Raw genomic sequence first — 18237 nt, forward strand, 5'->3', positions numbered from 1 at the left:
GGAGGAACGGTTGAAGGAGGTATGAGTGAACCTAGTCTTCACTGCCTGTGGTAGAAATTCAGTGGAAAGCAGTTAAGGGAGATCAATGAAAACTTTGCCCTTTAAGAACAGTTACCATTGGAGACAGAACTGGGATAGAGAACAGTTGCATTGCCTGATTCTTTTAACCATGCAGGAGTACCACGAAGACTTAACATTTCTAAAAATAGATGAGTACACAAACACTTCTGGTATGAATTTTTAAAACATTTCCCCTTGTTGATTATTATTTCTACTTACATTCTTGTTTGACTGACAGAGGAACAATCTTCTCTTCATTCCTTAGAGGATGATCCATGTGCACAATCAGGTGTTGGAGACTTAGGGATCTCACAGTCTCCAAGGAGACGTTGTACATTTTCGTGATAGTCACTGTGCCATTTGGGTTCTGAGCAAGGTATTCCTCTGGTGGATTAATCAAGACTTTTGATGGGAAAAGAGATATTTGAGGAACAGGTTTTCCCACAGCTGAGTAAATAAAACTAAGAAAATCTTCAGAGTCAAAGTTGGACTGGAACTCAGTTTTTATTTCAGATACAGCTGAGACAAAAAAGGAGACACAAAATTAAAATAAAAATATGTCACACCAGATTTCTGAAGTGTTAAAGATGGACTTCCCCAAATTTGTATATGACGGTGAAATGTTGTAAACATGTCCCTCTCAGATACCTCTCCTCACATTTTGCAAAACTTCACAATTTCGTCTCTTATACCCACTATTCCAATTTAAGAGGAACAGTTGGTATCTTCACTTTCATTCAACCTTAAAATTACATTCTATAAATCTCCAACACTTTAAGGTTATAGCAAAATAATGAGGGGACACTATGTCACTATCACTATTCCTTCGACATTTTGTTAATTTGTTAGTAAATTTTTATTCTCTAAGTCTTCTTTCCTCTTTTTCTTTTCTCTCTACTCTCTCTTTTTCTTTTCCTCTCTTTCCCAGTGAAAATTCTGATGCCATTTATGACTTTTATCTACTGGATTAAAATCAATGCAGTGTAAAATTTAGATGAGAGGTCAGAAGACCTAAATGTTATGCCTGGTCAGGAACCATGTGGAAATCAGAAAGTCATGTAGCCATCATTGGCTTCCACTTTTTTTCTTCTGTATAACAAAAGACTGGTTATGGATGGCCTCTATAATAGTCTTTCCTTCTCTAATATTCTTTCTCTGGACCTTAAACTTCAAAGCTCACATCCCCTTGATTTTGACTCTACATAAAATATTTACATACCTATAATGTTAAGGCAAATTTGTCCACTATGGCTACCTTGCGGGAACACATTAAATAGACATTTGTAGCAGGCTTCATCTTCAAATGTTACTTCACGGATAGTTATGAATGAGGAATTGGGTTCGATGACCTCACAGTGCAGCCGATCTCTGTATGGTGGAAGAATCTTTTCTCCATATATATTGCTATATGTGCCAATATTTTGTCGCGAAGAACCTTGGATCTTCTGCCAGGTAATTTGCACAACATCTGCTGGAGTTGTCAAATTGCAGAAAATCGTCACATTTTCTCCAAATACAGCTGTCTCGTTATTTTTGTATTTTATTCTATGTGGAGAATCTGAAAATAAAGCCCAGTATAAATTAAGAGAAATGTACTTTCATACTACCTTGGATACTATCCCTATCATAGCACTCCCTTATCTCTCTGTTTTGTAATGATCTTTTTATTTGTGTCTTTCCCCACTAGAAAATGAGCTTTCTTATCTTCTTCACCATTGATAGGTAGTTGTAAAAGTGTTTCTGACATATACTACCTATTGACAAATATTTATTGACGGCAAAACTTGAAACATAAATTACCAACACAAGTAATGGTAATTTTGATGAATCTCTGGAGGTTGAGGGTGAACTAGCTTGAGGGTGACAAACTCCTCAGGGCTCCAGTATTAGGGAGGACCTAAAATTCATAGTTTCCACCAGCATGAACCTAGCCAGTTTCTCGCAGTGAAGAGCCAGGAAAACTCACCTCATATCTTTGGCAAAAGAAGGAGAAAGTAATCATGTTGAAATAAGCCCAGTGCATTTTCCATAAAAATTTCCCCTTCTCCAGGGGAAAAGACTTTATCAGAACTTATCTCACATGGGTGGAAGGACAATGACCCAGATCTGGTTCCCTTTAGCTTTCCTATCTTATCTAAGGTGGGGAAGGCAGGGGGAAAAGGTACAAAAACTTGTGAAGTCACAGCCAAGGGTCATAGGCCTACCAAGAGTGAAATTTAAACATAAGTTTTTAAAATACTTACTTCCTTAAGTCGTCCCCACCACAGCAGTAGGGTTCCAATATAATGACAGTGGATTACAGTTGAAATGGTTGTAACGCTCAGACTTCAATCATCAATAGGAGAGACAAAAACAAAGAAACTACAAGAATTTGAAACCCTTGATACCTTAACCTATTGTAAACAGTAAACACAACCCAACACCCTGTCAGAGTAACATAAAACCCAAGTTAAAGCTCTATCTACCTTAGTTCTTATCTGACATGTCATGTCTGGATTAAAAAAAAAAAAAAAAAAGTTGTAAGGCATGCTAAAAGCCCAGAATAAAAGTAATCGGAAAAGACAAAGCAAGTATCCAAGCCAGACTCAAATACAGTACAGATTTTGTAATTATCAGACAGAGAATTAAAGTCAACTATGATTAATATAGTAAAGACTCATGGAAAAGTTTGACACGTGCAAACACATATGGATAATGTAAGCATAGATACGGAAATGCTAAAAAGAATAAAGAGAAAATGCCAAAGACATTACAAGAAAATAAAACTACAGACCAATATGTCTTATAAACATGTATGCAAAAATTCTAAACAAGTTGAATCTAAAAAAGTATTAAAAAAATAAACTCCATGATCAAGTGAGATTTATCCCATGTATACAAAGCTGGTTCAACACTTGAAAATCAACTAATGTAATTTATTACCTCAACAGACTAAAATAGAAAAGTCACAAGATCCTATCAACAGATTTAGAAAAAGTATTTGATAAAATCCATCACCAATTCATTAATAAAACCTCACAGTAAACTAGGAATAGAGGGTAACTTCCTTCACCTGAGAAAGAACATCTTCAAAAAAAAAAAAAAAAAAGAATATCTACAAAAACCCTACAGCTAGTATCACACTTTAATAGTGTAAAACTCAAAGCTTTCCCATTAAGATCAGGTACAAGGCAGGGATGCCTCCTCTCACCACTCGTTTCCAACACATACTGAAAGCTCTTCCTAATGCAATAAGGCAAGAAAAATAAATAAAATGTATGCATATTGGGAAGGAATACATAAAACTGTCTTTGTTCATAAATGACATGATCATCTATGTAGAAAAGCAAAGAGAAGCAACAAAGAAACTCCTGGAACTAATAAGCAATTATAGCAAAGTTGTAGGATCACACAATTAATATACAAAAGTCAATCGCTTTCCTGTATATCAACAATGAGCAAGTGGAACTTGAAATTAAAAACATAATACCATTTACATAAGCAGCTCCCAAATGAAATACTTAGTTATAAATCTAACAAAATAAGTACAAGATCTATATGAGGGAAATTATAAAACTCCGATGAGCAAATCAGGGAAGAACTAAATAAATGAGAAATATTCCATGTTCGTGAATAGGCAGACTCAATATTGTCAAGATATCAGTTCGTCCCAACCTGATCTGTAGATTCAATTCAATCCCAATTAAAATCTTAACAAGTTATTTACAGACATTGACAAACTGATTCTAAAGTTTATAAAGAGAAGTAGAAGACCCAGAATAGCCAACATAATATGGAAGGACAACAAAGCTTGAGGGCTAACACTATTCAACTTAAAAACTTACTATAACTAGAGTAATCAATACTCTGTGGAATTGGCAAAAAAAAAAAAAATAGATCAATGGAACAGAATAGAGAGTCCAGATATGGACTCACACACATAGAGTCAACTGATCTTTGGCAAAGGTGCAAAGAAATTCAACAGAGAAAGGAAAGCCTTTTCTTATTTTATTTTTTTATTACTTTTTTAATTAAACATTTTTAATGTTTATTTTTGAAAGAGAGCTTGTGCAAGCGGGGGAGGGGCAGAGAGAGAGAGGGAGACACAAAATCTGAAGCAGGCTCCAGGCTCTGAGCTGTCAGCACAGAGCCTGACACAGGACTCAAACTCATGAACCTCGAGATGATGACCTGAGCTTAAGTCGGACACTCAACCTACTGAGCCACCCAGGTACCCCAAGGATGGCCTTTTTGACAAATGATGCTGCTGGGACAGTTGGGTGTCTGATTAGTTTCCTAGGGCTGCCATAACAAAGTACCACAAACTTCATGACTTGAAACAATAGAAATTTATTTTTCACAGATCTAGAGGTCTGAAGTCCTAAATCACGGTGTTTGGGATTCAGGGTTCACCCTAACCCAACGTGATTTCTTCCTGAAATCACCTTAATTGTATCTGCAAAGACCTTATTTCCAAATAAGATCATATTCTACGTTCCAGATAGACAAGAAAGGGGGTGGGAGCACTATTCAACCCACTACAACAGGCATATGCTTAAAAAAATGAAGATAGACACCTAACAAAAATTAACTCAATATGGATTACAGACCTAAATGAAAAATACAAAACTATAAAACTTAGAAGAAAACACAGGAGAAAAGCTAGGTGACCCTGTGTTTGGTGATAAGTTATCAGATATAATACCAGAAGTATGATTCATGAATGAAAAGAAAAATTGATGTTATACTTTATTATAATTAATTTGTCTTTTACTTTGTGAAAGACAAAGTAAAGACAATATGACAACAACCACAGACTGCAAGAAAGTATTTGTAAAACACATACTTTGGCATAGTTCATTCAGGCTGTTAAAATTAAATACTACAGGGGCGCCTGGGTGGCGCAGTCGGTTAAACGTCCGACTTCAGCCAGGTCATGATCTCGCGGTCCGTGAGTTCGAGCCCCGCGTCAGGCTGTGGGCTGATGGCTCAGAGCCTGGAGCCTGTTTCCGATTCTGTGTCTCCCTCTCTCTCTGCCCCTCCCCCGTTCATGCTCTGTCTCTCTCTGTCCCAAAAATAAATAAAAACGTAGAAAAAAAAATTAAATACTACAGATTGGGTAGTTTATAAACAACAGAAATTTGTTTCTCACAGTTCTGGAGGTTGGAAATCCAAGATCAAGGGGGCAGCATGGTTGAGTAAGGACTCTCTTCTGTGTCATAGAATTCTTGTTGTGTCCTCACATGGTGGAAGGAACTAGGAAATTCTGTGGATTTTTATAATCTAATCCCATTTATGAGGGCTCCACACTCATGAGCTAATCACTTCCCAAAGGCCCCACCTACTCATACCATAACCGTTGAGTGTTAAAATTTTAACATATGAATTTTGAGGGGTCATAAAGATTCAGGCCATAGCAGACTTGTATCCAAATATACAAAAAAAAAAAAAAAAAAACAATATGAAAACAAACAATACAATGTAAAAATAGGCAAAAAATCCAAATGGACACCTCACCAAAAAAAGATATATAATTGGCAAATAAGCACATGAAAGGATGCACAAAAATCTCTTGTTGTTAGAAAATTGCCAATTAAAATAATAATGAGCTTCCACAACACACCTATTAGAATGGCTAATATTTAAAATGTGTATATACAATACTAAACGTAGGTGAGGGTATGGAGCAGCAGGAATTCTCATTCATTGTTGATTGGAATGCAAAATGATAGAGCCACTTTGGAAGAGAGTTGGCAGTTTCTTAACAAACCTACACATATTCTTACCATGGGATCCAGCGCTTGTGCTCTTAGGTATTCACCCAGCTGATCTGAAAACTTATATCTACATAAAAATCTACAGGTAAATGTTTAGAGCAGCATATTCATCATCACCAAAAACTGAAAGCACCAATATGACTTCAATAGGTAAATGAGTAAACTGTAGTATCTACACAACAGAATAGATCCAGCGATAAAAAGAAACGAACCATCAAATCGTGCACACACATACAAACCATGGATAAATATGGAATACATATTGCTAAGTGAAAGAATCCAAACCTAGAAGGCTACACACTGTGTGATTCCAAGTATATACCATTTTGGAAAAGGTAAAACCATAGAGACAGTAGAAATATCAGTGGTGTCCATGGGTTCAGGAGTAGCCAGGAGAGTTGAACAGGTGAGACACAGGGGATTTTTAGGACAATGAAACTATTCTGTATGATACTGTAATGGTTGGTAAGTGACCTTACACATTTGTCAAAATGTATAGAGATTTTTTTTTTCAACGTTTATTTATTTTTGGGACAGAGAGAGACAGAGCATGAACGGGGGAGGGGCAGAGAGAGAGGGAGACACAGAATCGGAAACAGGCTCCAGGCTCTGAGCCATCAGCCGACAGCCTGACGCGGGGCTCGAACTCACGGACCGCGAGATCGTGACCTGGCTGAAGTCGGATGCTTAACCGACTGGCCACCCAGGAGCCCCTAAAATGTATAGAGATTTATAGCACATAAAGTGAATCTTCAAGTACACAATTTAAGAAATTATTCGGGCACCTGGGTAGCTCGCTCTGTTGGTTAATCGTCCAACCCTTGATATTGGCTCAGGTCAATATCTCATGGTTTGTGAGATCAAGCCCCTTGGGCTCTGTGCTGACAGGACAGTGCAGAGCCTGCTTGGGATTCTCTCTCTGCCTCTCTCTCTGCCCCTCTCTTACTTGCACATGCGCTCTCTCTCAAAATAAATAAACATTTAAGAAAAAAAAAATGATTTAGGAGACAGAGGTTGCCAAGGCGTGCAGTCTGAAACCTGAAAATCTAACTGTATTACAAATGTATCCTATGTAGACATAAGAGTTCATAGTATGTACACTTGATATGACATAATTAAAATAGCATTTTACCTCTGTGTCCTTCCTCCCCTAAACCTGTAAGGCACTCTAGTCATGAGAAAAATATCAGACAAATTCTGATAGAGGGTAATTCTACAACATACTTGACCAGTCCCCTCAAAACAGTCAATGTCATAAAAAATATGGAAATTCTGAGATAACGGTCAGTTAAGAGAAGCTTAAGGAGACAACACAAAGAAATGTAATGGGATAACCAGGGTGGGATCCTTAAAAAAAAAAAAAAAAAAAGTTAAAAATCAAGAAATGCAAATAAACTGTGGACTTTAGTTATGAAAAATACATAAAATGTAATTTGTTAATTAAAACAAATGTACCATACTGACATAAGATGTTAATAGTAGGGAAAGCTGGGTAAGGGATATATGGGAACATTGTACTATTTTCTCAGTTTTTCTGTAAGCCTAAAACTGTTCTAAAAAAAAAAAGTCTTTTTAAGGAATCAATTATATTTCTATGTATCTTCAATAAGTAAATGGAAAAAAAAAATTAAAATACCATATAAAATAGCTTCCCAAGTAAAGAAGAAAGAAATATATAGTAATGAAAACCTATTGGACGATATATAAGACCTCTTTACTGAAATATGCAAAATAACATCTAAAAAAAATAAAGAAGACTTAAATAAATGGAAAGATACATCATACTGTAAATAAGGAAAAAAACATAATGATGTTAATTCTTTTCAAGCTAATTTTTAGACTCAATGCAACTCTAATAAAATTTAAAGCAGTTTTTAAAAAAGGTTTTTTAATGTTTAGTTATTTTTGAGAAAGAGAGAGAGAGAGAGAGAGACAGAGACAAGTGTGAGCAGGGGAGGGACAGAGAGAGGGAGACATAGAATCTGAAGCAGACTCCAGGCTCAGAGCTGTCAGCAAAGGCTCTGAGCACATGGGGCTTGAACCCAAAAACTGCGAGATCATGTCCTGAGCTGAAGTTGGACACTTAACTGACTGAGCCACCCAGGTGCCCCAAGCAGTTGTTTTTTTTTTTTTAATTCTGCATTTGACAAGCTGAGTCTAAAAAAGCCAAGGGCATAAACAAGACCTACTATCTGAATGTAAAGCTAAAGTAATACAATGTTATTTTTATTCAAGGATAAGGAAATGGATGAAACACAATGAAGTAGAGTCAGAAACAGTCCCACACATATATGTGCATCTGATATATATCACAAATGGAACAGACAGTGCATAGATTTGGGAAAAAGATTATCTTCCCAATAAATGATGATGTGTAAATTAGATATCCATATAGAAAAATTATATATTGGCTCTCATCTAAGACTAAAGACAAAAATCTATTTCAAATGCATTGACTCCCATCTAAAAGTAGAAACAAAAATCCATTTCAAATGCATTAAAAATGTAAATGTGAAAATAAAACACTGCTTTACAAATAAAGTATTATAGAACATCTACTTGGCTGGAGTAGCCGATTTCTTAAGTAGGGCATACATCAACAGTTATATGATGCTTTATTCCTTTTTTAGAAATATGAAATTACAAAAAATTAGAAGTGAGTGATTGATCTATTTTAATATTAATTAACTGCAGTCTATCAAAAGATACATATTCGGCAGTAAAAAGGCAACCCATAAAGTAAGAGAAGATACTTGCTATATGTATATATATATATAAGGATTTGTATTCTACAAAGCAATAAGACAAAGACAGGCAACTTTATAGAAAATGGAGCAAAATATATGACTATGCACGTCATAAAAGAGAATGTTTAAGTGGCCAATAGACAAGATGCTCAACTTCTTTAGTCATCAAAGAAATGCAAATTAAAACCTGGACTATACATGACCAGAATGACTAGCTTGAAAGACAGACAATACCAAGTTTAGTGAAAATATGTAAAAAACCCAATTCATACTTTGATGGGAGTGGAAACTGGAAAATCTTTTGGTTTCATGGTCGATGGTACTGTAACATCGTTGTATGGACAAATAGTAGCTACACTTGTGGTGAGCATAGCATAATATCTAGACTTATCACATCACCATGTTGTACTCCTGAAATTAATGTAGCATTGTGTATCAACTATATTTTAATTAAAAAAATGTGGAACATAGGCATATCCTGTGATCAGAAAATCTACTCCTAGGTATATATCTAATAGAAATGCCTACTTATATTCTTCAAAACACACGTACATAAATGTTCATAGAGGCATGATTTGTAAAAGTCAAAACAGAAATTACCCAAATGCAAATCAACAGTAGAATTGATAAATAAGTTATGGTATTTACACAATGGGATTTAATAAACTGCAATGAGATTTAATAAATTACATCTACTCTCAACAATACGGATAAAACTCACCAATGTATTGTTGAGCCAAAGAAATTAAACACAAATGAATAAATGCTAAATGATTATGTTTCTATATATAATATATATATTTATAAAATATATATTAACATACATAATCAATATATATAATCAATATATGTATTATATATCAACAACAGATAAAATGAATCTATGGTGTAAGAAATTTGGATAGTGGCATTTGTAGGAAAGAAAGGAAGGGGGCATGAATAAAGCTTTGGGATGCTGTTAATGTTCTGTTCTTGATCTTTGCTAGATATGTTAATCTAATCATTAAAAAATTAATCAAACTGCCTACTTATGTTTATACACATTCCTGTATGTCTGCCTTACTTAAATGCAAAGGTTAAAAAAAAACCTCATGTACCTTACTCCACTTACCTCAGACTATATCTGGTTTTCGTTCACTTCTCTTGGCTTTTATATTCAAATTATAAACAAATTTTTTTGCAAATATTTTTCAAAAATTCATTGGTCTGCAACTATACTCAGCATTGGAGAATATTTAAATACATAGAACATGTTTGTTTTATAAAGAGTATTTCATTTGTGAACAAGAGAGCTGTAATGATATCTTACCTGTGCTAATTTCAAGAAGTAAGGTTTTAGAGCAATCATTTACTTTGTTGAGCCTCAGTTTTTTCATCTGAAAAATGAGCTTAAGATACCTGATTTACAGCGTATTGTGAGTATCCGAAAAGAATATGTAAATATAACGACAGTTCTAAATCACCAAGATATTTCAGGTATCATGGGTGATGTAGTCCCCGTCCCCAAACAAAGACCCCTAACAGGTTCCCGTCCCCAAAGACCCCTAACAGGTTTCCCTCACTATCTGAAACTAGTGTGTTCCTATAAAACCTTTCATAAACCAAAATGGCTTAAAGTGAAGAGTGGTTCCCTGCTTTCTGAAAGTCGCAGTTCCACCATTTTGCTTTTATGAAGAACCTACATTAGCACAGGAGGGCTTTTTTGTAAAAGCAAAGTCCTCTTCAAATTTTTTTTTTAGCTAGCGACAACAGGTACTAATGCAGATCCTTCAGAAAAGCAAAGTGATGTGATATGAACCTTCAGAAAGCAGGGGACACCTATAATACCTAATGAAAGTCTAAAGGGAACAAATAAGCTATCACTATTACTGTAACAATTTCTCTAATTGTGCTTGCCACATCTCTTTATCATTATTTGCCCACAGGCTGTCTGCCCTACTGGATTTTGAGTTATCTGATATCAGAACCAGTGTTCTCCATTTTGTAGTTTAGATGATTAAGTTAAGAAGTAACATGGGACATATTGGTTTCCTCTTCTGTCACATCATTTTGTTCTCAGCATATGTCACTCCTCATTCAACTTTTGATTGGATTATCTAATTGAATTCAAGTGATACTTCTTGAGGAAAAAAACTCCCTAACTGGAAGTAATCATGATTTATTTTCTCAACTGAATTCCTACAGAACATTAGTTATTGCCCTTATCATGAACCCAAGAGATTTAAGATGGAATTGAGTTAAATATCTTTAACCAAATAATTTTAATGACTAGAAAATATTAGTACCTGAATATTTAGTAAATCCCTAACATCTCAGGAGTACTTCAGTTTGTAATGATAAGCAAACCCATGAAGGAAACAATGAACAAATTTGACAATATAAAAATGATAAACCTTTTAGTGACCAAGGAGAGCCTCAAAACAAGTCAGATTCAGACTTAAAAGGCAAATGGGCTGCAGGAAATACTGCATAACTAGCTAACTAACTGACGGACTAACTAACTTGCAGAGAGCCCATTTGCTTCCAGCAGGTTTGTGGCCTCTAATCTGAACTACTCGGGCTTACTTCAGAAGCAAGGCTTCCTTAATACCTTTCTTTCATTCTCTGCTTACTAAGTCACTGTTTCAATATGCTCATCTTAAAACTGCTAGTTGCCAACCACCTGGATAGCTACATGGTTAACATGCAGACCCAAACATAATGCTCTGCTCCCCTAACTTTATAAAAGTGAAAAGACTCCATCCTGGTATTTATTTACCATTCATTTCCAGCCACAAAACAATTGCGAGAAAAGGTGAAGAGTTACCTGATCCTTGTGCCCAGATGGAAAGCAAGAGGGGCTGGAGAATGAGGTAGAGTGGAAAGCCCATGAAATTTGATGATAAAACCATCACTAACATGTGGAGTGTTTTATTCTCTAACAACTTTCACATGAAAATGGCAATATCTCCCGATATATCCGCCAAAATCTGTTACTCATTAACCACTTGCTCAGAAAGTCCGTTAAGACTTTCCTAATCTTGTGGCATTTTCGACTTCCTTCTCTGCCTAGGCTCTAAATCTGTTAGAATCTCAGGTCTATATAATTTTTGTCGCCGTATGTGCCTGCTATTCTGCAGCTGTCGCAGGATTCATGCACAGGTTCTGAAAACCTACCTGCTAACTTGCAAGAAAGTTTCGTGAGTCCTTCTTTGGGGCCTGCTACTAACTTTTCCCAGTCTTTCATGTCCTGTTATTTATGTACAAAATAAAATTCAAACTAGTTTCTCCACAAGGAGTGAGGTCAAGTGAAAAGACCTCTCTCCACAGAGGTATGCTAGGTTTCTAAAAATCATTCCTCTTGGCATCTACATCCCCACGATCACCTCCTCAAATTGGAATAGGAAATTAAAAAAAAATAAGTTTTAAGTAAAATCATCAAATAGTTTCAAATTATACACACTGTATTAAAATTAAAAAAAAAAACAGACACAGATCACTTTCATCTTTCTATAAACTCCTCCTCTACGTAGTATTTTAAATAGAGGGAAAGGGGCACCTGGGTGGCTCAGTCAGTTAAGCATCAGAGTCTCGGTTTTGGCTCAGGTCATGATCTCATGGTTCATGGGTTCGAGCCCCACATCGGGCTCCACGCTGGCAGCATAGAGCCTGCTTGGGGTTCTCTGTCTCCCTCTCTGTCCCTCCCCTGCTTGAGCTTTCTCTCACTCTCTCAAAATAAATAAATAAACATTTTTTAAACAAATAAATAAGTAAATAAGTAAACAAAGGGAAAGCCCTCCCTGCCTGATCCTTTGGGTTTGTGTTTTCCTCCTTTAAATTCCAACCCAGCCACTTACTTGTCCCTTGGCATTTTATGTTCACAAACTCATACAAGATTCCCCAGAATGTCTTTCTCCTGCTAGGATTGTGGAAAAGTAGTGCTCACTCACTACCACCTCCCAGCATACTTTAATAATGAACATTTGAAAGTAAGAATTTTTTTTCCCTCCTGTAATTCTGTCATTGATGGCTTCATTTGGTTCAATGTAATTTTTGATTTCCCTTGATTTCCTTTTTGACTCAAGGATAATTAAAGTGTTTTTTTCTTAATGTTTTCTGTGTTTCTTAATGTTTTCTGTTATTTTTCTATTATTGATTTGTGTCTCATTCTATGTGATCAGGGAATATATCCTCTTTTTATGAGGTTTGTTTTATGCCAGGATATGGTTGATCTTGGTATATATTCCATAGGTGCTTGAAAAAAAAAACCCATATTTTTTTTTTTTGTATTTTGCTGTTATGAGGTGGCATGTCCTATACATATTAATTGGATCTTGTTGTTGGATAGTGTTGTTGAATTCTTCTATACTTGCTGATTTTCTGTTTCGTTGTTGACTTAGGCTTTTTTTATTTGTTTTTGTTGTCCTATCAATTTTTGAGACAGAGGGAGTTGAAGTCCTCAACTATAATTGTGGATGTGTCTATTTCTCCTTTCAGTTCTATCAGTTTTACTCAACATATTTTGCAGTACTGTTGTTTTGTGAATACACATTTAGGAATGTTATATCTTCTTAGTATATTGACCAATTCACCTTCATGTGTTTTCTCTTTCTGTCTCTGGTAAGTTATTTTGTTGTTGTTCTGAAGCATATTTAATACAGCTGATCCTGCTTCCTCTTAATTACTTTGCAGAGTATATCTTTTTCCCTAAGTTTATTCCAACCTACCTATATTTCTATAATTGAAGTGAGTCTCTTGTAGGTAGCATATAGCTGGGTCATTTTTTTTTTTTAACCCGTTCTACCAATCTCAATCCTTTGGTATCTATAGATCATTTACATCTAATTTTTATATTTTTTAAGACTTAAGTTTGCCATTTTATTTTTTAATATTCTGTTTGTTCTGTTTCCCCCTCTATTTTGCTTTTCTGCCTTTTTGTAGGATACTTGAACACTTTTTATAATTTCATCTTAATTTATCTATGGTGCTTTGAGTATACCTTCTTTATAGCTTTATTAATAGTTATTCTAAATATTACATTATATATATGTATGTGTATATATGTATAATGTAATGCATGAGATGTATTTGGGTTTATGTGTGTGTGTGTGTTTGTGTGTGTGCACGCGTGTGTGTGTGTGTACAGTTTGTCACTGTTTACAGGTGTCAACACTTTACCAATTCTAGTGAGATGTAGAAAGCTTACCTCTCTTTGCATTCCTTTATCCTCCTCTATTAACGATGTTTTTTTTTTTTTTTTTTACCCATTGCCTCTACATACATTGAGATCCACATTTGACAGTGTCACAGTTTTGCTTCAATCATCAAATGTAATTCATAAAACTCTCAAGGATAAAGAAAGTCTTTTGTATTTACCCATAAGTTTGCTTACATATTCTTTCTTACTTGCTGATGTTCCAAGATTTCTTATTTTATTATATTTTTTCTGCTTAGAGAACTTCCTGTAGTCATTCGTTTAGGGGTCGTTTAGGGTGACAAATTGTCGTTTTTCCTTCATCTGCTAGTCTTGATTTCTCTTTCATTTGTGGAGAATATTTTCCCCTGGAGATAGCTATAGGAGTCATAAGTTCATTATTTTTTAGCACTTGAAAATGATATGCAACTTCTTTCTGGCCTCCAAGGTTTATAATAAAAATTCTACTATTATTTGACTAGTCTCCCCCCCCCCCATAAGTAATACATCACTTCTCTACAACAGCTTTCAAGACTTTTTTCTTCATCTTTAGCTTTCTGAAGTTTAACTCGTGTCTTGGCATGGATTCATTTGTATTTATCCTGTTTGGAGTTAACTCTTCTTCTTGATCCTGTAGGTCTGTCTTTTTCCAAATTTGGGAAACTTTCAATCATTATTTCTTTTGAATATTTTTTCTGTACCACCCTCTTTATCCTCTCCTTATGGAATTCTAAAGACCCAAATGTTAGTTAGATCTTTTGTTTTAGTCTGACATGTTCCTGAAGGTGTGTTCATTTTTTTTTTTCAGTGAATTTTTTTCTGTGTTTTTCAGAATTGGTCATTTCTATTGTTCTCTTCTCAAGTTCAATGACTCTTTCCCTTGTCTTCTCCATTCTGCTATTGAGCCCATTTGTTGCTTTTTAATTTTTTTCATTTGCTATATCTTATTTTTGAAATTCCCATTTAATTTTTCTTTATATCACCTTTTTGTTTTTCTGCAACTTTTTATTTGTTTGCCCAGAGTTCATATTTTTTTCATTAGTCTTAATTGTACTTATAACCACTCACTGAAGTATTTTTATAATGGTTATGTTAAATTCTATTCGGGTAATACTAAAATTTGTGTCGTGTTGGATTTGGCAACTGTTTATTGTCTAAGTTTGAATCCATCTTGAGTCTTGGAGCACAATGGATTTTTTTTAAAAATATAATTTATTGTCAAATTGGTTTCCATACAACACCCAGTGCTCCTCCCAACAGGTCCCCTCCTCATTGCCCATCACCTACTTTCCCCTCTTCCCCACCCCCATCAACCCTCAGTTTGTTCTCAGTATCCAAGAGTCTTTTATAGTTTGCCTCCCTCCCTCTCCGTAACTTTTTTTCCCCTTCCCCTCCCCATGGTCTTCTTTTAAGTTTCTCAGGATCCACATATGAGTGAAAACAGATGGTATCTTTCTCTGACTGACTTATTTCACTTAGCATAATACCCTCCACGTTGCTGCAAATGGCCAGATTTCATTCTTTCTTGTTGCCAAGTAGTATTCCATTGTGTACATAAACGACATCTTCTTTATCCATTTGTCAGTTGATAGACATTTAAGCTCTTTCCATAATTTGGCTATTGTTGAAAGTGCTGCTACAAACATTGGGGTACATGTGCCCCTATGCATCAGCACTCCTCTATCCCTTGGGTAAATTCCTAGCAGTGCTATTGCTGGGTCATAGGATAGTTCTATTTTTAATTTTTTGAGGCACCTTCACACTGTTTTCCAGGGCAGCTGCACCAGTTTGCATTCCCACCAACAGTGCAAGAGGGTTCTTTTTTCTCCACATCCTCGCCAGCATCTATAGTCTCCTGATTTGTTCATTTTAACCACTCTGACCAGCATGAGGTGGTTGCTCAGTGTGGTTTTGATTTGTCACAATGGATAATTTTTAACTGACAACTGAACATTGTGAATATTATAAGACTGGACTATATTTAAATCCCATGTTTTAGCAGGCCTTCGCTAATACTGCTCTAGCAAAAGTGAGGATACTATCTTGTTACTGGCAGGGTAGAATGGAAGCTCAAGTTCTATACTCAGTCTTCATTAACACAGAGCTAGGGAAAATTGTCTTTTTATAGAGTAAAGGCAAAGTAAAGACAATATGACAACAAGCCACAGACTGCAAGAAAGTATTTGTAAAACACATACTTTGGCATAGTTCATTCAGGCTGTTAAAATTAAATACTACAGGGGCGCCTGGGTGGCGCAGTCGGTTAAGCGTACGACTTCACCCAGGTCACGATCTCGCGGTCCGTGAGTTCGAGCCCCGCGTAGGGCTCTGGGCTGATGGCTCAGAGCCTGGAGCCTGTTTCTGATTCTGTGTCTCCCTCTCTCTCTGCCCCTCCCCTGTTCATGCTCTGTCTCTCTCTGTCCCAAAAATAAATAAACTTTGAAAAAAAAATTTAAAAAAACAAACACAATTCATCAAGAATTAGAAGTAAACAGGTTTTAATACTGTCAAGGAAGAAGAATTCTCTCTCTGCCCTCCAAGGCCCTTCTAGCTGGAAAAAAATCAAATTGACATGAGACAGATTAAGGAGAAAATCAAACCTAATTTCATATGCATAAGGAATCCATGCAGACATAGACATTCAAAGACAGGCAAAACGAGATATCCTGTCATCTTGAACTAAGGAGAGGGGGATAGTGGGACTTCACAGTGTAGGAATGCCGGCACCTGGGTAGTTCAGTCGGTTAAGTACGCCTGACTTTGGCCCAGGTCATGATCTCAGGGCTTGTGAGTTCGAGCCCTTCCCCCCCCCCCCCCCCCATCGGTCTCTATGCTGACAGCTCAGAGCCTGGAGCCTGCTTCAGATTCTGTATCTCCCTCTCTAATCTAGCAATCTGCCTCCTCTTACTTCAAAATCTCTACCACCCTGTTTTATCCAAGAAACCCACTTCTTCCAGAATTCTAGGAAAGCAGTGTCCATCGGCTCTTTGCCAGAAATCCATTGTTCCAAAGCATTACATTAATATAGCAATAAAATCCTTGGGGTTCCTTTTCACCTTTATTTATCTATTTATTATTATTTTAAAATAATCTTGACCTTAAAACTTCAAAGTTTGCCTTGGTAGTGCAGGGGAAGGGAAATGGTGCCCAGGAGCATCGGCTAGTGCAGGTCATCAGCCAATCAGGTCAGGAGCTATGACCTTGAAGCCAATGGGTGCAGACCAGGGGCGGGGCTTGGAACAAGTTAACTGCCACCGAGGTTGCGGTTGATTGTGGCTGTTCTGGAGTGAACGGAATATAGCTCGTCTCCACTTCTCATTTATCCCTCTGGGATACTCTTCCTGAGGCTCGGCACGGTGAGCTTCCCCTAATTTCCCTTTCAGGAAGCTGCCCTTTCCCTCTGGCGTTTCCCGCCTCAGCCTTACCTTAGGGGAGGAGCCAAGGCTCCCGCGGTATTCCAGCTACCGGTTTCAGCCAGCCATTCCCTCCTCAAGTTTCCACCTTTCCCGTTTTCCCGCGGCAGCGAAATCAAGGCCAACAAGCTTCTCAGTTGGAATGGTTGCCCCTTGGCCCCTGCCCATATCATCCTCCATTGCCCATCACTCCTCCCGTATCATCCCTCCAGACTATTTACCTGGCTTGTGCTCGTTCCCTTTGCCTTGCTGGGGCACTGAGCGGAAAGCACCCTGATGCCGTCCGCGGTCGCTCTCCGGTGCGTGGAGCTAAGCTGAGAGGGAGGAAGGACTCCCTGGGAGTGGGGAGGCATTAGGAGGGCGACGGAATGCCACCCCCCCCCCCGAGTCCGTGAGTAAGAGGGCTGCTGTGTGGTGTGGCAGGACAGTTTACTGGAGCCAACCCCAGCGGTGCATCGCCTCTGTCGTGAACCATGGGGCCGGAGCTTGGCAGGTGTGAAGATAACTGGGATGCCACAGCGCCCTCTTCAGGATGCTCTTGTCAGCCAAGTCCTGGAAAGGGCGACTAAGAAGGAAGAAAGACTTCCCATTTGGGGGGGGGGGGGGGGGAGTCTGACTTACACTTTTCCATGACAAAGGGAATCTCTTAAGGCTGACTGTTGAGGACAAAGCTACAGGCCAGTTTTGAGAGAGCCTTCGTTAATGACCTCCACACACAAAGGTTTTTGTCGAATCCGTTGAAAAATTAATGTAGGAGACCTAGCTGGTAATTTCAAGACAAACCAGTATTTCTTCCGTGATGAGACACGGACTCATAAACTCCTCCAAAGCTGTCAAAAGTCGGTTTCATTAAGCTGAAGAAGAGTTTTAATTACATGCAAAATCTGTCTAGTCTCACTGCTACTTCTTTACCGGTGTCTTTTAAAATATTAAAAATTACAGGCATATTAACATTTACATGTTAACATAAAATGAGATCTCCCCTTCGGTGAGAGGTTTGTTAGGAAAATTTGGAGTATAGGTTGAAAAAGCCCAACTGAGTATTCACCACATATTTACAGCCAGATAGTGAAATTATGTTGAACTCG

General features: G+C 37.1%; 1 protein-coding gene across 1 annotated transcript; it reads right to left on the reverse strand.

Moving 5' to 3' along the window:
- Nucleotides 1-271: 271 nt before the first annotated feature.
- Nucleotides 272-17624, reverse strand: LOC124527233 (OX-2 membrane glycoprotein-like). Its single transcript, XM_047100441.1, has 5 exons — nucleotides 17583-17624; nucleotides 17371-17484; nucleotides 11720-11792; nucleotides 1280-1618; nucleotides 272-579 (listed from the first exon to the last, which is right to left on the reverse strand). The coding sequence occupies exons 1-5, from the start codon at nucleotides 17622-17624 to the stop codon at nucleotides 272-274; spliced, it is 876 nt and encodes a 291-aa protein (XP_046956397.1).
- Nucleotides 17625-18237: the final 613 nt, after the last annotated feature.

This window comes from Lynx rufus, unplaced genomic scaffold (genome assembly GCF_022079265.1).
Source record: "Lynx rufus isolate CCGP_SWC_20201006 ecotype Redwood Valley unplaced genomic scaffold, mLynRuf1.p SCAF_5, whole genome shotgun sequence".
Taxonomy (NCBI): domain Eukaryota; kingdom Metazoa; phylum Chordata; class Mammalia; order Carnivora; family Felidae; genus Lynx; species Lynx rufus.